The 21,325-nt window shown below is 42.3% G+C and overlaps 1 protein-coding gene across 2 annotated transcripts in view; it reads right to left on the reverse strand.

Moving 5' to 3' along the window:
• The window catches only part of kdm3b (lysine (K)-specific demethylase 3B), a 50,397-nt gene extending 37,530 nt beyond the window's left edge, over positions 1-12,867 (reverse strand). The window contains exons 1-2 of one of the 2 annotated variants that reach the window (XM_061930585.2): positions 12,318-12,867; positions 7,446-7,601 (exon numbers count right to left, since the gene is read on the reverse strand). In XM_061930585.2, the coding sequence (XP_061786569.2) occupies positions 7,446-7,601; positions 12,318-12,524 (363 nt within the window). In that variant the 5' untranslated portion in view covers positions 12,525-12,867. The remainder of the gene's footprint in view (positions 1-7,445; positions 7,602-12,317) is intronic. The other variant, XM_061930584.2, reaches the window with a different exon arrangement.
• Positions 12,868-21,325: the final 8,458 nt, after the last annotated feature.

Consider the following 21,325-nt stretch of genomic DNA (forward strand, 5'->3'; position numbering starts at 1 on the left):
TAGTATATATCTGTATCATGAATCAATTTAAGTGGACCCCGACTTAAACAAGTTGAAAAACTTAATCGGGTGTTACCATTTAGTGGTCAATTGTACGGAATATGTACTTCACTGTGCAACCTACTAATAAAAGTCTCAATCAATCAATCAAAACACATAGAATCATCATACTGCTGTGATTATATGCATCAAGTGTTCATTCAAGGCTAAGGCAAAATATCGAGATATATATCGTGTATCGCAATATGGCCTTAAAATATCGCAATATTAAAAAAAGGCCATATGGCCCAGCCCTAGTTCAATGATGCCATTTCTGTTTGTCATGTATAATTTTGTCTATTTTGTGTTTATCCTTGAATAAACAGGTCAGTTTCTTGTTACCAGCCATTGTGTATTATTCAAACTCCCCTAATTCAGCTGGCTAGTTGTTATCAAGAGTACTAAAACCCTTTTCAACATGATTCTGACAACTAAGTAGGCTAAATAACTTTAAACTTTAATACATGCTCGGATAGGCCAGTATCGGTCAGTATCGGTATTGGATCGGAAATGCAAAAACAATATCGGTATCGGATCGGAAGTGCAAAAACCTGGATCGGGACACCCCTAGGTCATAGCTAGTGGTAGTGTTAAGGAGAAACCAGAAACTGGATACCCTCTTCTGCTGTTAAATCTTCTGTTTGTGGGGGCCAAGGAATATGGAAATATAATTGTGTCTCCCTGAGCGTGCATCCCTTTGGATGTAATCTTTCACGTGAGTACCATTGTTAGCTGGTAAACACTGTCTCGGACATAGCTGGGGTAAAAACCAACTGGGCTCGGCAGCTCATCATCCGATCAATGTTACTGATCTATCTAATAAATAAGAAAGTTGAGTTTTGTGTTGTCCATTGCAGCTTTTAGCTTAAGTCAACTGGAAAACGATAAGGAATGACAGTTTATTTCATCACAAAAGTTACTGTAACTTCCTTAACACTGACGTCAGAGATATAATTTAGTTATAAAATTATAAGTATTTTGACACTTTATCGGATTAAATAGATCACAGGCATGATATTAGACACCTCAAAGTTTTGTATCAGACCTATTCTTTCTTACTCACACTGTCTGCATTGTTGTACTTAACTAAAAAAAAACAACACATAAACCCGGGACATCCCAAGTATCTGTAGCTTGGTTTTTCTGTAAGAGCCCTTGGCATAATCTAAAAATAAAATGTATTATGACTGAGCTACATTATGTATATTGTACACTACTTTGTTCCCTATAAGGCAAACCTTATATAGCTCATGTAACAGTCGACTGGCCTATCTTTGCCTATCTTTAAAAGGGGAACTGCACTTTTTTGGAATGTTGCCTATTGTTCAGTCTGACACTCTTATTATAAGAGCGAACACTGAGGAACTATTTTTCTGGCGTAATAACACATCGCCTTGCGACGTTAGCGCCAGCATTTGCTAGAGGTTTAAGCAATAGGTAAGCTAGCTTCTGCGTCAGCAGCTGAATGGCTTTTGAGTTTGTAATTCACAACACAACACGACAGGACACCAAAGTATACTGACTGAAAAAACATGAACAATCATATTTCAGTAGCTGTAAAATATTAGCCCATATTTCATTTAGATCGACAGTGTATGTAGTTGTACTAACAAGTATGATCAGCTCCTACCATGATCAATATTAGTGACTTACTCGACTTGATGGACATTTGTCCCTTTAGTCAAGCGGGTAGGGGAAGTTTTTTCCCAAGTTGATTTTGGGTCCAGCAGGAGGAAAACGTTTTTACCACTGCAGGGTTTGTTAGTGCAAACAGTTCATCTTTTGTTGTTATGCAGTTCATTTTAGCAGTGTACTCCTAACGAGATACAAAAAGCCTTTCCATTGATAAAAAAAAACATTGTGTCCCTCTTAGTGCAGCAGAAGCAAATTTCTGTCAACATACAGTAGCTTAGCAAGCTTGACATTTACACGGTCCTAACTCTATCGACTCCCGTCACCAATGTTTCAACCTTGCTTCAAGGAAATTAGATTCCAGTAATGTGACCAAAATACGGTAAATATTGGACATATTACATATTGTTATGAATGCGTTTTGTTACTACATTATATACATATTTACAGCATGTATATAAAACGTGGGACTCCCATTAGCCACATCTTACGAGAATATTTTTTCATCCCTAGAATATAAAAATTTAAAAAACATCTATGTTGTTGTCTCTTGTAATGATTGTGACAGATAGAAAAAATAAAAAATAAAAAGTGCTGCAAAACATGTTTCAAATCAATTGTTCTGTATGATCTATCTATATTTGCATTTTTCATTTGAAGAATTGTATTTGTTAGAGAGAATGAACTCTCAGCAGTATTTTATTTGTGCTTTATTTGAAATACCATTAAAGGGGAGCATTATCACAATTTCAGAATGGTTAAAACCATTAAAAATCAGTTCCCGGTGGCTTATTTTATTTTTCGAAGTTTTTTTCAAAATTTTACCCATCACGCAATATCCCTAAAAAAAGCTTCAAAGTGCCTGATTTTAACCATCGTTATAAACACCCGTCCATTTTCCTGTGACGTCACATAGTGATGCCAACACAAACAAACATGGCGGATAGAACAGCAAGCTATAGCGACATTAGCTCGGATTCAGACTCGGATTTCAGCGGCTTAAGCGATTCAACAGATTACGCATGTATTGAAACGGATGGTTGTAGTGTGGAGGCAGGTAGCGAAAACCAAATTGAAGAAGAAACTGAAGCTATTGAGCCATATTGGTTTGAATCGTATGCAAGGGAAACCGACGAAAACGACACGACAGCCAGCGACACGGGAGAAAGCGAGGACGAATTCGGCGATCGCCTTCTAACCAATGATTGGTATGTGTTTGTTTGGCATTAAAGGAAACTAACAACTATGAACTAGGTTTACAGCATATGAAATACATTTGGCAACAACATGCACTTTGAGAGTGCAGACAGCCCATTTCAGGGCTGTCTGCATTTAAAAGTTTTTAAGCTAAATTATTGGTAAACACAGTTTATGTATAATAATTTATGTAAAACCGCGAGTAATGAATAAAGTTTTCATCAATTAATATATTCTGTAGACATACCCTCATCCGCCCTCTTTTCCTGAAAGCTGATCTGTCCAGTTTTGGAGTTGATGTCAGCATCTGCTTTGAGTGTCGCAGGATATCCACACATTCTTGCCATCTCTGTCGTAGCATAGCTTTCGTCGGTAAAGTGTGCGGAACAAACGACTGACCATTTCGTCGGCTTTCCCCACAGCCTCGTATTTTGAACAAATTTCGTCCAATTTCTTGCCACTTTCGCATCTTTGGGCCACTGGTGCAACTTGAATCCGTCCCTGTTCGTGTTGTTACACCCTCCGACAACACACCGACGAAAGTGAGAAAATGGCGGATTGCGTCCCGAGAGCGAATAATAGAAAGGCGTTTAATTCGCCAAAATTCACCCATTTAGAGTTCGGAAATCGGTTAAAAAAATATATGGTCTTTTTTCTGCAACATCAAGGTATATATTGACGCTTACATAGGTCTGGTGATAATGTTCCCCTTTAAAGTTGAAAAGGTAAGCAGTTTTGTTCCTTGGAATTTTGTTCCCTTACTCGAGGTTAAGGATGTATATCGTTAAGATTTTATATTCTTATCGGTACTACAAGTAGTGGTGGAAATAAAGATTTTAAAAATGCATTTTTATTAAAATTTTTATTGGCACAAAAAAAATCATATGGTCAACATTAATATCACAATTTTTTACATATTTTTTAACCTGCCAGTTTTATAGCATCTGTACTATAAACCAAACACATTTGGGATTAGTTCAGCGTTTTATTAACATTCTACGTGAATGAAAAAATATTTAAATAAGAAAAAGCACAATAACAGCATATCAATAAATTTGAGATGACATGTTGCCCAGTAAAATAAAGATGTATCAGTTATTATTGCATCACTGGTGTTCTAACTATAGTATAAGAAGTTGTCAAGGTATTATGAACTTACCAACAAAAATGTTTAACACAGCTTTATGGCATCAAGTAGTCATCATGTTTGCAAAAGAAACCTATAACCTGACACAAAGTCATTTGAGAAATATCCGGCTGAGTATTTGAGTTAGTTTGGTAGTTTGAAGTGGCAGTGTGTCCCGCAGGCAAGCACGGAATTGGCCCCAGAATGGTGCACCGTGCTGGCAGCTGGCTTGCACGGCTGCATGGAGGTGAGTGTTTGTCCAGTGCACGGTAAATATGATTAGGGATGTCCCGATCCGATATTTGGATCGGATCGGCCGCCGATATTCGCAAAAAAATGCGTATCGGCAAGGCATGGGAAAATGCCGATCCAGATCCAGTTTAAAAAAAAACTCCGGTCCGGGTTTTCCAACGCACCGATTTAAATAATACATTCCACTTTTCTGCTGTTCCCTAAGCTCCGTTCCGCATTTTCCAGCACACCTTCAGCACATCCACATGTCTGTGGATTCTAACGCAGTTGCTTTTAGCTGCTGGCATTACACTACAGGCTCTTTCACTCTTTCCTGTGTCTCCCTCTTACAGACAGCGAGCGCACCACCTTCTTACACATGTCACATACTGTCACGTCATACGTCACATACTGTCACGTCATACGTCACATACGTATACGTCCTCTCCCAGCAGAGAGCGAGGTAGCGGTATGGCTAACGTTAGCTGTGATGCTAGCGCAGCCGCTAAGGTGCGCGACTGCTCAAGCGTCTTCTGCGCACGGCAAATCTATGCCACGCACAAAATCAAATAAAAAAATAAGCGCATAACAATTTTCGACACACAGACACGACAGAGACAACAGTTTTCGTCATCATTGTTCAAATATTGTAAGGTCTGTCGAGACACTTATCTCCATTCGGAGCCACACGTCCACACCATCGCCGAGGCAAACATTTCCACGTCAACACCGTATGAAAAAAATTGTGATTTTTTTTTTGTTGTGATTTCCTTCTCTGCATGAAAGTTTAAAAGTAGCATATATTAATGCAGTATGAAGAATGTTTTAATGTAGACATGCAAGCCTTGAAAGAACATTTTGAAAATCACGACTACATTTCCTGCAAATGGGTGCATTTCTACCCTATATTTTAACTTTAGATTTATTCTCATATCAAACTCTTTTAGTTGTCTTTTTGACACTTACATCCGGCGCCCCCCTCCACACCCTGGATTATAAATAATGTAAATAATTCAATGTGATTATCTTGTGTGATGACTATATTATGATGATAGTATATATCTGATAGTATATATCTGTATCATGGATCAATTTAAGTGAACCCCGACTTAAACAAGTTGAAAAACTTATTGGGGTGTTACCATTTAGTGGTCAATTGTACGGAATATGTACTTCACTGTGCAACCTACTAATAAAAGTCTCAATCAATCAATCAAAACACATAGAATCATCATACTGCTGTGATTATATGCATCAAGTGTTCATTCAAGGCTAAGGCAAAATATCGAGATATATATCGTGTATCGCAATATGGCCTTAAAATATCGCAATATTAAAAAAAGGCCATATCGCCCAGCCCTAGTTCAATGATGCCATTTCTGTTTGTCATGTATAATTTTGTCTATTTTGTGTTTATCCTTGAATAAACAGGTCAGTTTCTTGTTACCAACCATTGTGTATTATTCAAACTCCCCTAATTCAGCTGGCTAGTTGTTATCAAGAGTACTAAAACCCTTTTCAACATGATTCTGACAACTAAGTAGGCTAAATAACTTTAAACTTTAATACATGCTCGGATGGGCCAGTATCGGTCAGTATCGGTATCGGATCGGAAGTGCAAAAACCTGGATCGGGACATCCCTAAATATGATTCCCCTTTTCCTCTCAATGACAGCATCTCAGTCACATTACGACAATTTCGGCCACTTTCCGCATTTAGATTCAGTTTTAGCGAACATTGATCCCCATCTATGATTCCGATGAAACGTACATTTTTGATTGTTTACTTCCGTGTACCTGGAAGTGGGGCGACACAAGGTTGGCTTCGATTGGCTGTTCCGCCATTGTAATTTTTTTATGCTTTGCTACCGCACCTGACTTAAAGTGACAACGCGTGCATTTAGAGATGCGCGGGTTTGCGGGCACAACCGCGGAGTCCGCGGATTATCCGCGGATCGGGCGGATGAAATTTAAAAAAATTAGATTTTATCCGCGGGTCGGGTCGGGCGGTTGAAATAAAAAAAAATTAGATTTTAAATAGATTCAGGCGGGTGGCAGTTAAACCAATTCGGAAATATATATACATAGTTAAATGTTGTTACCCACATACGAAAAACGAGCAGGCACCTGCAGCATATGCCACAACAGAAGAAAAAAAAAAGAGATGGACACTTTTACGGAGCGGAGAAGGGACGCCTCGCCGGGGTCCGGGACCGAGGCCCCTTCCCCCGAGAGGGCCCCACCGGGAGCCGTAGCTGAGGCGATCCGCGAGAAGGGCCCGACGCACGTGCAGGGTCACCACCGCGCCCACCGCACCGACACCCCGCCTCGTCCGCCTTCGCCGCGGCCGGCGTCACGCGCAGCAGGTAAGCAGCTTACCTGCCCGCCACCCCCGTGGCCGGGGGCTCGTAACAGGGGTCACTCCGCGCTCTCCGCCCGCGCAGCTTACCTGCTCGCCACCCCTGTTGCCGGGGGCGCGTAACAGGGGTCACTCCACGTGCAGTGCGCTCACGAAAGGGGTGGGGCTCACCCTGGTTGATATAGACAGCAGGACGGTGGCCATGGAAGTCGGAACCCGCTAAGGAGTGTGTAACAACCCACCTGCCGAATCAACTAGCCCTGAAAATGGATGGCGCTGGAGCGTCGGGCCCATACCCGGCCGTCGCCGGCAGCGAGACGCGCTTGGAGGTGCGCTCAGCGCGGCTCCCATATGATTGCGCACTGGTGTGCGTCTGGGTCGTGACAGCGTGGCACGCGAATGTCTGTGATGCATTGGATCAGTCTCCTTTCTTTAACAGGCAAAAGCTTTATAACCTCACTAATGCCTTGCATCGTCTATATTAGATATATAACAACGGGCGGGTGCGGGCGGGTGCGGTTCTGATCAAATGTTACATCGGGTGGATGGCGGATGGTTGACGACTTTCTGATGCGGTTGCGGATGAAATAATTGCCTATCCGCGCATCTCTAGCGTGCATGTCAAAATTACAACGGTCAGCTGGATAAAAAAGTACCGATAGCCGTATCCTTCGTCCAGAATTGTCACGGTCTGCTTGGACCCACCCAATTCGGAACCAGAACATAAAAATACATACATCCCTAATAGAGGTACGTGCCTAGCCATGAGGACATCCCTTTGTCCCCAGGTTCCATGTTCAGAACACGGGCCAAGCATGAAAGTGACTTGTAATGTCAGTGTGAAAGGGGCTTAACACTCACCAGAGCAGGCCAGATTATGGCTGATCCCGCCGTGCCAGTAGGAGCGCTGCGATTGGCCCAAACGACGGAATCTTCCACCAACACGGCCTTAACACTGTCATCGTACACCTGCACCCACGAACGCCGCTGTGACGCATTCTCAAACTCCACAAACACCTGCAGTTGAAATCAGAACAAAGGGAAGCCGGCAGTTAAACCACAATGAAACTCAAAAAATGGCACACGAGTCCAGGGTCGCCATGTTTAGCACATCTGCTGCACAAACTCGAAACTCCATTGGAGCATCTTTGTGTGGAGAGCAGCTAGGTACTCTGGTTTACGAAAAGATGCATGTTAGGGCTGCAGCTATGGATTAATTTAGTAGTCGAGTAGTATATCAATTAGTTTATTCAATTAATCGACACACTTGATAGCCTCAATGCGTATATTAGGGGAAAGTGTTTTAATAAACATTGTTTCAGCTTGCCGTAACTTCATTCTTTTTTTTTTTTAGTAAATACTATGCAGTGTCCTAATCCGATATTATTATCGGTCCGATGTCAGCGAAAAACAAGTAAAGGATTATATTGGCCTGCATCTAAAATCTTCGGTATAAGCAGCCCTGCAACATGTTTCCTTGCGTAGGTTGTCTTGTATTTCAGTAAAGTTATTTAAAAAAGGTAAACATGATGGGCTGTAGGCTACTCGAAACACCACATTTGTCAATGTAAACAAGTATAAAATAATTATAGTTGCATATTACTTACAGATAAAGGCAGAAGTGTATTAGAAAGTACCCAGTAAAAACATGTCTGCATCATTTAACTTACTGGGTCATGATCTTAACCAAATAAACTATTGCGCTGTCAATTCCAGATGGTTACCGTATTTTTCCGAGTATAAGTCGCTCCAGAGTATAAATCGCGCCGGCCGAAAATGCATAAGAAGGAAAAAAACGTACAGTTTATAAGTCGCACTGGAGTATAAGTCGCATTTTTTGGGGAAATTTATTTGATAAAAGCCAACACCAAAAATAGACATTTGAAAGGCAATTTAAACTAAATAAAGAATAGTGAACAACAGGCTGAATAAGTGTACGTTATATGAGGCATAAATAACCAACTGGTATGTTAACGTAACATATTATGGTAAGAGTCATTCAAATAACTATAACATATAGAACATGCTATACATTTACCAAACAATCTGTCACTCCTAATTGCTAAATCCCATGAAATCTTATACGTCTAGTCTCTTACGTGAATGAGATAGATAATATTATTTGATATTTTACGCTAATGTGTTAATCATTTCACACATAAGTCGCTCCAGAGTATAAGTCGCACCCCCGACCAAACTATGAAAAAAACTGCGATTTATAGTCCGAAAAATGCGGCAATAATAAATTTGTGGTTTTTGTACCTACCATTTTTCTCAGTTTGAGTCATTTCGCTTGATCAAGTCTTTTCAAAGTATGTATGATTTGCGCTAATATCGCATCGAATCAGTATTTGTATCGGGCAATACTCAAAGCTGCATTATCGGTATTGTATCGGAAGTAGACAACTTGCAAGTGTGTATGAGTAAATTGCACTTTTCATGACTGTGCATTAATTTAAGACCATTTTTAACATTATTTGCTGTTCGCAATCACACAGATCACGGCACCCACACACAACCGCTATCATGTGCTCTTACAGGTAAAAGCCAGTAAATTAGAATATTTTGAAAAACTTGATTTATTTCAGTAATTACATTCAAAAGGTGTAACTTGTACATTATATTTATTCATTGCACACAGACTGATGCATTCAAATGTTTATTTCATTTAATTTTGATGATTTGAAGTGGCAACAAATGAAAATCCAAAATTCCGTGTGTCACAAAATTAGAATATTACTTAAGGCTAATACAAAAAAGGGATTTTTAGAAATGTTGGCCAACTGAAAAGTATGAAAATGAAAAATAGGAGCATGTACAATACTCAATACTTGGTTGGAGCTCATTTTGCCTCAATTACTGCGTTAATGCGGCGTGGCATGGAGTCGATGAGTTTCTGGCACTGCTCAGGTGTTATGAGAGCCCAGGTTGCTCTGATAGTGGCCTTCAACTCTTCTGCGTTTTTGGGTCTGGCATTCTGCATCTTCCTTTTCACAATACCCCACAGATTTTCTATGGGGCTAAGGTCAGGGGAGTTGGCGGGCCAATTTAGAACAGAAATACCATGGTCCATAAACCAGGCACGGGTAGATTTTGCGCTGTGTGCAGGCGCCAAGTCCTGTTGGAACTTGAAATCTCCATCTCCATAGAGCAGGTCAGCAGCAGGAAGCATGAAGTGCTCTAAAACTTGCTGGTAGACAGCTGCGTTGACCCTGGATCTCAGGAAACAGAGTGGACCGACACCAGCTGGACTGCTGCTGAGTGGTCCAAAGTCATGTTTTCTGACGAAAGCAAATTTTGCATTTCCTTTGGAAATCGAGGTCCCAGAGTCTGGAGGAAGACAGGAGAGGCACAGGATCCACGTTGCCTGAAGTCTAGTGTAAAGTTTCCACCATCAGTGATGGTTTGGGGTGCCATGTCATCTGCTGGTGTCGGTCCACTCTGTTTCCTGAGATCCAGGGTCAACGCAGCCGTCAACCAGCAAGTTTTAGAGCACTTCATGCTTCCTGCTGCTGACCTGCTCTATGGAGATGGAGATTTCAAGTTCCAACAGGACTTGGCGCCTGCACACAGCGCAAAATCTACCCGTGCCTGGTTTACGGATCATGGTATTTCTCTTCTAAATTGGCCCGCCAACTCCCCTGACCTTAGCCCCATAGAAAATCTGTGGGGTATTGTGAAAAGGAAGATGCAGAATGCCAGACCCAAAAACGCAGAAGAGTTGAAGGCCACTATCAGAGCAACCTGGGCTCTCATAACACCTGAGCAGTGCCAGAAACTCATCCACTCCATGCCACGCCGCATTAACGCAGTAATTGAGGCAAAAGGAGCTCCAACCAAGTATTGAGTATTGTACATGCTCATATTTTTCATTTTCATACTTTTCAGTTGGCCAACATTTCTAAAAATCCCTTTTTTGTATTAGCCTTAAGTAATATTCTAATTTTGTGACACACGGAATTTTGGATTTTCATTTGTTGCCACTTCAAATCATCAAAATTAAATGAAATAAACATTTGAATGCATCAGTCTGTGTGCAATGAATAAATATAATGTACAAGTTACACCTTTTGAATGCAATTACTGAAATAAATCAAGTTTTTCAAAATATTCTAATTTACTGGCTTTTACCTGTACTTGCGACGGCCATGCGTATTTCAAGTTCTAGGCACTCCGTGTGGGCCAGATTTCATTCATTTTATTTGTTGAACTAATTAGCAACATAATATAAATCCGTTTTTTTCCCTAATTGATAATCAAATTAATCGATTGTTGCAGCCCTAAATATTTGTTTGTCCTTATGTCCTACTGTTGACAGCTGCTGACCAGTCCAGAGTGTAATCCACCTCACGTCTTAAGTCAGCTGGGATAGGCTCTAACTCACCCGTGACCCTACTGAGAACAAGCACTATAGAATATAGTCACATGTGTTGCTGTGTAATAAAAGACATGTCCTTGTATTTTTAAGAGAAAAAAAATGATGCATGGACCTGTGCCAAGTATATTAGGGCAGTGTTTTTCAACCACTAGTGTGCCGTGAGATACAGTCTGGTGTGCCGTGGGAGATTATGTAATTTCACCTATTTGGGTTAAAAATATTTTTTGCAAACCAGTAGTTCTAGTCTGCAAATTATGTGTTGTTGAGTGTCGGTGCTGTCTAGAGCTCGGCACCGAGAGGAGCCAGATGAGGTGGTTCGGGCATCTGGTCAGGATGCCACCCGAACGCCTCCCTAGTGAGGTGTTTAGGGCACGTCCGACCGGTAGGAGGCCATGGGGAAGACCCAGGACACGTTGGGAAGACTATGTCTCCCGGCTGGCCTGGGAACGCCTCGGGATCCCCCGGGAAGAGCTGGACGAAGTGGCTGGGGAGAGGGAAGTCTGGGCTTCCCTGCTTAGGCTGCTGCCCCCGCGACCCGACCTCGGATAAGCGGAAGAAGATGGATGGATGAGTTTGCAAAAAATGTTTTAAACCCAATTAAGTGAAATAATCTCCCATGGCACACCAGACTGTATCTGACCGTACACTAGTGGTTGAAAAACACTGGTCTAAGGAAGCCTGTTCACTCAGATAAGTTAATGTATAATATCCCACCATTAAAGCATCAATGTTTAAAGAATTTTAGGTATCTGTAGCATTTCTGCTAATATTTCAAAATGTACACATTTAAGGAAGGATCTTAACTTGGATGTGTTTTTATCCAAGTATGTAGGTCAACCACCACTGTTTTTTTCTGGCGTTGACCTTTCATTAAAACCTCCCAATATTTGACCTAATACATTTTTAAAAGTAAGTGTTAAAACCTAAACGGTTCTGTTCAAAAATGAAATTGGTCCCAGTGCTGTCACCTTTCAAGGCCGCTAAGCTGCCAAGGGAAGAGCTAATGCTACAGGAGCTCAAACAACGACTAACAGGAGTAATGTGATCGACAAGTTATTATAGAGTCCGATTAAAAAAAATCCATGTTATTTTGTCTCACATTTCGTATTCGAGGAGTCGGATATCACTCAGTGTAAATGTAAAAAGCAAACAATGTCAAGGCCGGAAAATCCCCGGCCTCGATTTAATTTGAAGTCCGTTTCCAGTGACGTGAGCGAAGGGCGTACTTTGGAACGCAACAGACGCATTGAAAACTATAGCACATATTAGGGTGGGAAATGATTACATTCTACGGACGACTGTTTGGTTATTTGTAGTCATTACAGTACGATACCACAACGTAGGCAAACACGAACCGTCAGTCCCGCAGCAGGAGTTGTTGTTGTCGCCTCCCCTGCGCTCGGCTCCGCAGCGACCAGGCCGATGACGCTCACTGCCCGCACCGTCCCCCGCAGCCAGTTTCGGGCTCGCAGCGTCTGCTCCGGCTCGGCTCCGTTGGCGGTCCCGCCGTCGCGAAAGAGCAAGAGTAGACGTTTCCCGACCAATTCAAGAGACTCCCCCATGTTTTCCCCCCGCAAGCTAAGAAGCTTCTATCGAGCCACCATCAAACACTGTTAACTTCCTAGCTCGGGAACTCCAAAGTATTCAAAGACGGAGCACCAGGGTTGAAACCCCCTTTAGGACGGTTAAAAATGCTTCGCTGGCGCACCGCAAACTGGATAGCGAGCGTGTGCGGCGACGGGCGACAAACGACTGAAGCTAATTGACACAGTGGAGATGTTATTGTCCTCGGTTTATATGCAGGCGACTACCGTGCTATGTCCGCCATTGAGCCCTGCAACAATCAAACGCACTCCTCGTAGGCAAGCAGCACTGCGGAGATACAGAGCAAAGTCCGGGCGGGCGGCGGCCTCTGGTGGCGAAAGCTTAGAACTGCACCCACCCAGATCACTGCAGAATGGTGGCTTTGCACAAGAACGATTTTTTTCCCTTCTCTTTAAAGGAGGAACGAAATATGCGTCACAAACTTCATGACGTCAAATGGACCATAAACACTTTAATACACCCATATACAGGTAAAAGCCAGTAAATTAGAATATTTTGAAAAACTTGATTTATTTCAGTAATTGCATTCAAAAGGTGTAACTTGTACATTATATTTATTCATTGCACACAGACTGATGCATTCAAATGTTTATTTCATTTAATTTTGATGATTTGAAGTGGCAACAAATGAAAATCCAAAATTCCGTGTGTCACAAAATTAGAATATTACTTAAGGCTAATACAAAAAAGGGATTTTTAGAAATGTTGGCCAACCGAAAAGTATGAAAATGAAAAATATGAGCATGTACAATACTCAATACTTGGTTGGAGCTCCTTTTGCCTCAATTACTGCGTTAATGCGGCGTGGCATGGAGTCGATGAGTTTCTGGCACTGCTCAGGTGTTATGAGAGCCCAGGTTGCTCTGATAGTGGCCTTCAACTCTTCTGCGTTTTTGGGTCTGGCATTCTGCATCTTCCTTTTCACAATACCCCACAGATTTTCTATGGGGCTAAGGTCAGGGGAGTTGGCGGGCCAATTTAGAACAGAAATACCATGGTCCGTAAACCAGGCACGGGTAGATTTTGCGCTGTGTGCAGGCGCCAAGTCCTGTTGGAACTTGAAATCTCCATCTCCATAGAGCAGGTCAGCAGCAGGAAGCATGAAGTGCTCTAAAACTTGCTGGTAGACGGCTGCGTTGACCCTGGATCTCAGCAAACAGAGTGGACCGACACCAGCAGATGACATGGCACCCCAAACCATCACTGATGGTGGAAACTTTACACTAGACTTCAGGCAACGTGGATCCTGTGCCTCTCCTGTCTTCCTCCAGACTCTGGGACCTCGATTTCCAAAGGAAATGCAAAATTTGCATGGTTGGGTGATGGTTTGGGGTGCTATGTCATCTGCTGGTGTCGGTCCACTCTGTTTCCTGAGATCCAGGGTCAACGCAGCCGTCTACCAGCAAGTTTTAGAGCACTTCATGCTTCCTGCTGCTGACCTGCTCTATGGAGATGGAGATTTCCATGCCACGCTGCATTAACGCAGTAATTGAGGCAAAAGGAGCTCCAACCAAGTATTGAGTATTGTACATGCTCATATTTTTCATTTTCATACTTTTCAGTTGGCCAACATTTCTAAAAATCCCTTTTTTGTATTAGCCTTAAGTAATATTCTAATTTTGTGACACACGGAATTTTGGATTTTCATTTGTTGCCACTTCAAATCATCAAAATTAAATGAAATAAACATTTGAATGCATCAGTCTGTGTGCAATGAATAAATATAATGTACAAGTTACACCTTTTGAATGCAATTACTGAAATAAATCAAGTTTTTCAAAATATTCTAATTTACTGGCTTTTACCTGTATACTAGGCTGACCATATTCTGAAATTGCAAAAAGAGGACACATATACGCATGCCAAGGCGGGCAGCATGCCATTGATTGATTGATTGAAACTTTTATTAGTAGATTGCACAGTACAGTATATATTCCGTACGTACAATTGACCACTAAATGGTAACTCCAGAATAAGTTTTTCAACTTGGTCCACTTAAATTGATTCATCCATCCATCTATTTTCTACCGCTTATTCCCTTCGGGGGCGCGGGAGCCTATCTCAGCTACAATCGGGCGGAAGGCGGGGTACACCCTGGACAAGTCGCCACCTCATCACAGGGCCAACACAGATAGACAGACAACATTCACACTCACATTCACACACTAGGGCCAATTTAGTGTTGCCAATCAACCTATCCCCAGGTGCATGTCTTTGGAGGTGGGAGGAGCCTATCCCCAGGTGCATGTCTTTGGAAGTGGGAGAAAGCCGGAGTACCCGGAGGGAACCCACGCAGTCACGGGGAGAACATGCAAACTCCACACAGAAAGATCCCGAGGCCGGGATTGAACTCACGACTACTCAGAATCTTCGTATGTGAGGCAGATGCACTAACCCTTCTTCCACCGTGCTGCCTTAAATTGATTCATGATACAGATATATACTATCAAATATATACTAACATCATAATCCAGTCATCACACAAAATAATCATCAGAGTATATACATTGAATTATTTACATTATTTACAATCCGGGGTGTGGGATCTGGGGCGGAGGGGGTAGGTTTGGTTGGTATCAACACTTCAGTCATCAACAATTGCATCATCAGAGAAATGGACATTGAAACAGTGTAGGACTGACTTGGTAGGATATGTACAGCAAGTAGTGGACATAGAGAGAGAGATCAGAAAGTATAAGAAAAAGTGTCTACATTTGATTATTTACAATCCGAAGAGGTATTATGTGGAAGGGAGTGTGTTAGTTTAGGGTTGAAGTTGCTTGGAGGTGTTCTTTTAGAGCGGTTTTGAAGGAGGATAGAGATGCCCTTTCTTTTACACCTGTTGGGAGTGCATTCCACATTGATGTGGCATAGAAAGAGAATGAGTTAAGACCTTTGTTAGATCGGAATCTGGGTTTAACGTGGTTAGTGGAGTTCCCCCTGGTGTTGTGGTTATGGCGGTCATTTACGTTAAGGAAGTAGTTTGACATGTACTTCGGTATCAGGGAGGTGTAGCGGATTTTATAGACCAGGCTCAGTGCAAGTTGTTTTACTCTGTCCTCCACCCTGAGCCAGCCCACTTTGGAGAAGTGGGTAGGAGTGAGGTGTGATCTGCGGTGGAGGTCTAGAAGTAATCTGACTCGCTTGTTCTGGGATGTTTGGAGTCTAGATTTGAGGGATTTGGAGGTGCTAGGGTACCAGGAGGTGCATGCGTAATCGAAAAAGGGTTGAACGAGAGTTCCCGCTAGAATCTTCATGGTGCTTTTGTTGACCAGAGAGGAGATTCTGTAGGGAAATCTTGTTCGTTGGTTGACCTTTTTGATTACCGGTACCTTGGTTGCCATTTTATCACAGGAAAGATTAGCTTCTAGAATGGAACCTAGGTAGGTGACCTCATCTTTCCTGGTGATAACAATGTCACCCACTTTTATAGTGAAGTCATTGACTTTCTTGAGGTTGATGTGGGACCCAAATAGGATAGATTCCGTTTTTACCAGTGTATGGATAGCTTGTTGTCAGCGAGCCAGGTGCAAATTCTACAGAGTTCAGCACTGAGGATTTTCTCCACCTGTGACTTGTCCTTTTCTGATACCAGCAGGGCCGAGTCATCCGCAAACAAAAACAATTCACATTCGCATGCCGATGACAAGTTGATTATGTATATTAGGAACAGCCCTAATATACTGCTTTGGGGGACTCCACAGCTTACTGAGAGGGGGGGGCACGGTGCCGTTCACCTCTACCACCTGTTCCCTCCCCTCCAAGTAAGATTGCATCCAGCTCCATGAGGTTTTATCAAATCCGATTGCTCTGAGCTTATCCAACAGTATAACGTGGTTAACGGTGTCAAAGGCCTTCTGAAGGCCGGGACTAGGTGAAAATTTGCCAATCAGTGACGTGCGGTGAGGTTGATGGCTGGTGAGGCACTGACTTCATCACAGTCACATTTACAAACATATGAACCCTAAAGAGTATCTTATTCACCATTTGATTGGCAGCAGTTAACGGGTTATGTTTAAAAGCTCATACCAGCATTCTTCCCTGCTTGGCACTCAGCATCAAGGCTTGGAATTGGGGGTTAAATCACCAAAAATGATTCCCGGGCGCGGCGCCGCTGCTGCCCACTGCTCCCCTCACCTCCCAGGGGGTGATCAAGGGATGGGTCAAATGCAGACGACAAATTTCATTACACCTAGTGTGTGTGTGACAATCATTGGTACTTAAACTTAACTTTAACTTTACACATACAAACTGTAGCACACAAAAAAGCACATTTAGTAAAAAAAACTTTATTATGGTCTTACCTTTACTTATAAATGAAGTCCATGCGCCGCAACTAAAGCCCCCACTTCAACTTTCCACGTGCAAGATTGAATCTATTTAAAAAAGTGTAACCGAGGGTTTATAAATGTGGCCTATACTGTATGAAACTACAAAATAACAAACACGGAGGCTCCAGTTTACACGAGGAACGCTTTATTTACCTTCTTTCAAAAACCTCCGCAACGTGACATCACTTCCGCTCTTAGCGCCTTCAAAATAAGAGCTCAAGGCATATACTGTATAACAGCGCATAACAGGAACTTAACATCACAAAGAGGAAAGCCCATGAAAATAGGTTACAAAAGTTATTTAATAAGAAGCCAAAAAGTGCAAAAACAATAATGTTCGTGTTGGAGGAGTTGTGAATTAGATACACCTGCGGTCTGCAGGTGTACCTAATGTTGTGGTCCTGCAGTCATTCACAACTCCTCCAACACGAACATTATTGTTTTTGCACTTTTTGGCTTCTTTTGAAATAATTTTTTAAAATAGATTCAATCTTGCACGTGGAAAGTTTAAGTGTGGGCTTTAGTTGATATAACAATTCTACGGCGGGGGTGCAGGAGGCGGGACTACTGGAGCCTCAGCCAGTGCGTCTTTTGCAGCCGTTTTATGATCGCTCAGCACAAGGAATGCGTTACACACATACAGTTGTTGACAAAATACACTGTACATTATATACCTCAGCTATGGAAATGTATAATATAATTCATATAGCAATACGGTCTCACTGCACAGCAGGCCAGCAGTTAGCCGAGTCCGTCCATGTTGAGGCACTGAGTGACGTGCCTCGACTGGCTGCTGTTCACCGCACCGTCTCTTCTCAGTATTTGAACGGCAAATGTGAAAATTCAGCGATTTTGAACTAAAATAATCTAAAACTGGTGAAGTTAAATGGAAAATAACTTTATAGTATAATCACTGGATACATATAACAATTTAATTTTTATTTTTTATTTTCATATTTTTTTCTTTCCACGATGGCAGGTGAGGCCATCGTCGCTGCTTTTTACCAAACAATTATTTTGTCCCTTGGTGGACAGTTTGGGTTCCCATAAGAGAAGAGAAAAAGATTGTTATGTAGAGCATAACAGTATGAGGAGTACAATTATGGAAGAGGTTGTATAAAAAATTCAAGAAATGTACTAATATGAGGCTTTTTAAAATCCAGTAAAAAGGTGTTAGCAGCATCATGTTCCTCACATGTATCTTTCAACTTACACTTTTGCAAGAATGAAGCGTCCATTGCGTTAACCCACATGATTTTTCTCCACAACTTTATAACAACTATGTTTTGATAACTATGAAACAATTGACTTCATTCTGAGTTCACGCCTTCAGTGCCAGTAGGTGGCACTACCTATAGTGACCACTGCATGGCGCTACACGACCAAACATATCTCATTGCAGCAGAGGGAGGGGGGGGGGGGGGGGGGGGGATAGGAGGTAGGGGTCTTGCAGCAAAAAATAATTGGCTTTATTGATTTATCTTCCTTTTATATGATCAAATAATCCCTTAGAACATCGAGTTGCTACTCCTACACACTTGCAAGTTGAGTTCATTTTGCAAATACACTGCATGTTCTACAAACCCCGTTTCCATATGAGTTGGGAAATTGTGTTAGATGTAAATATAAACAGAATACAATGATTTGCAAATCCTTTTCAACCCATATTCAGTTGAATATGCTACAAAGACAACTTATTTGATGTTCAAACTCATAAACTTTTTTTTTTTTTGCAAATAATAATTAACTTAGAATTTCATGGCTGCAACACGTGCCAAAGTAGTTGGGAAAAGGGCATGTTCACCACTGTGTTACATGGCCTTTCCTTTTAACAACACTCAGTAAACGTTTGGGAACTGAGGAGACACATTTTTGAAGCTTCTCAGGTGGAATTCTTTCCCATTCTTGCTTGATGTACAGCTTAAGTTGTTCAACAGTCCGGGGGTCTCCGTTGTGCTATTTTAGGCTTCATAATGCGCCACACATTTTCAATGGGAGACAGGTCTGGACTACAGGCAGGCCAGTCTAGTACCTGCACTCTTTTACTATGAAGCCACGTTGATGTAACACGTGGCTTGGCATTGTCTTGCTGAAATAAGCAGGGGCGTCCATGGTAACGTTGCTTGGATGGCAACATATGTTGCTCCAAAACCTGTATGTACCTTTCAGCATTAATGGTGCCTTCACAGATGTGTAAGTTACCCATGTCTTGGCCACTAATACACCCCCATACCATCACACATGCTGCCTTTTACACTTTGCGTCTATAATAATCTGGATGGTTCTTTTCCTCTTTGGTCCGGAGGACACGACGTCCACAGTTTCCAAAAACAATTTGAAATGTGGACTCGTCAGACCACAGAACACTTTTCCACTTTGTATCAGTCCATCTTAGATGAGCTCAGGCCCAGCGAAGCCGACGGCGTTTCTGGGTGTTGTTGATAAACGGTTTTCGCCTTGCATAGGATAGTTTTAACTTGCACTTACAGATGTAGCAACCAACTGTAGTTACTGAGTGGGTTTCTGAAGTGTTCCTGAGCCCATGTGGTGATATCCTTTACACACTGATGTCGCTTGTTGATGCAGTACAGCCTGAGGGATTGAAGGTCACGGGCTTAGCTGCTTACGTGCAGTGATTTCTCCAGATTCTCTGAACCCTTTGATGATATTACGGACCGTAGAGGGTGAAATCCCTAAATTCCTTGCAATAGCTGGTTGAGAAAGGTTTTTCTTAAACTGTTCAACAATTTGCTCACGCATTTGTTGACAAAGTGGTGACCCTCGCCCCATCCTTGTTTGTGAATGACTGAGCATTTCATGGAATCTACTTTTATACCCAATCATGGCACCCACCTGTTCCCAATTAGCCTGCACACCTGTGGGATGTTCCAAATAAGTGTTTGATGAGCATTCCTCAACTTTATCAGTATTTATTGCCACCTTTCCCAACTTCTTTGTCACGTGTTGCTGGCATCAAATTCTAAAGTTAATGATTATTTGCAAAAAAACATCAAATATGTTGTCTTTGTAGCATATTCAACTGAATATGGGTTGAAAATGATTTGCAAATCATTGTATTCCGTTTATATTTACATCTAACACCATTTCCCAACTCATATGGAAACGGGGTTTGTATAGATGGATACATATAAAGTGTCAATAGTGCAGATCCAGAATGTTGTTTGTCCCAAAACCAAAACATTTAGCTTTTGAATAATGTTTTTGCTGAAAACCACACAAGTGTCCTACTTGAAAAACACTCCACATTTATTCATGAGTAATACAATATAGTATATACAAAAACATCCACATTAAAATAACAAAATAGATATAAAAACAAATATTCTTTCTGTAAAAAAACAAACAAACAAAAAACTGCAACTTAGTAATAAAATAAAACAGTCTTTTTAAACTGGCTAAATATTTCAAGCCTTTTCGTAATGGGTTATGTACACTAATGCCTGGAAAAAATACATGAAGGGATCAGGGCAGGCTTGGGCAATTATTTTGACTCCGGGGTCCAAATTTAGAGAAAAAAATGTGTCTGGGGGGCCGGTATATCTATTTTTAGGAACACTAATCCAAAACCAACACCGTGTATGGTGCGGATGGTGTTCTGCTGACCTCGACTGCGGAAGTTGTGGATCGGTGGAGGGAATACTTCGAAGACCTCCTCAATCCCACCAACACGTCTTCCTATGAGGAAGCAGTGCCTGGGGAGTCTGTGGTGGGCTCTCCTATTTCTGGGGCTGAGGTTGCTGAGGTAGTTAAAAAGCTCCTCGGTGGCAAGGCCCCGGGGGTGGATGAGATCCGCCCGCAGTTCCTTAAGGCTCTGGATGCTGTAGGGCTGTCTTGGTTGACAAGACTCTGCAGCATCGCGTGGACATCGGGGGCGGTACCTCTGGATTGGCAGACCGGGGTGGTGGTTCCTCTTTTTAAAAAGGGGAACCGGAGGGTGTGTTCTAACTATCGTGGGATCACACTCCTCAGCCTTCCCGGTAAGGTCTATTCAGGTGTACTGGAGAGGAGGCTACGCCGGATAGTCGAACCTCGGATTCAGGAGGAACAGTGTGGTTTTCGTCCTGGTCGTGGAACTGTGGACCAGCTCTATACTCTCGGCAGGGTCCTTGAGGGTGCATGGGAGTTTGCCCAACCAGTCTACATGTGCTTTGTGGACTTGGAGAAGGCATTCGACCGTGTCCCTCGGGAAGTCCTGTGGGGAGTGCTCAGAGAGTATGGGGTTTCGGACTGTCTGATTGTGGCGGTCCGCTCCCTGTATGATCAGTGTCAGAGCTTGGTTCGCATTGCCGGCAGTAAGTCGGACACGTTTCCGGTGAGGGTTGGACTCCGCCAAGGCTGCCCGTTGTCACCGATTCTGTTCATAACTTTTATGGACAGAATTTCTAGGCGCAGTCAAGACGTTGAGG

Source organism: Nerophis lumbriciformis, linkage group LG36 (genome assembly GCF_033978685.3).
Source record: "Nerophis lumbriciformis linkage group LG36, RoL_Nlum_v2.1, whole genome shotgun sequence".
Classification (NCBI taxonomy): domain Eukaryota; kingdom Metazoa; phylum Chordata; class Actinopteri; order Syngnathiformes; family Syngnathidae; genus Nerophis; species Nerophis lumbriciformis.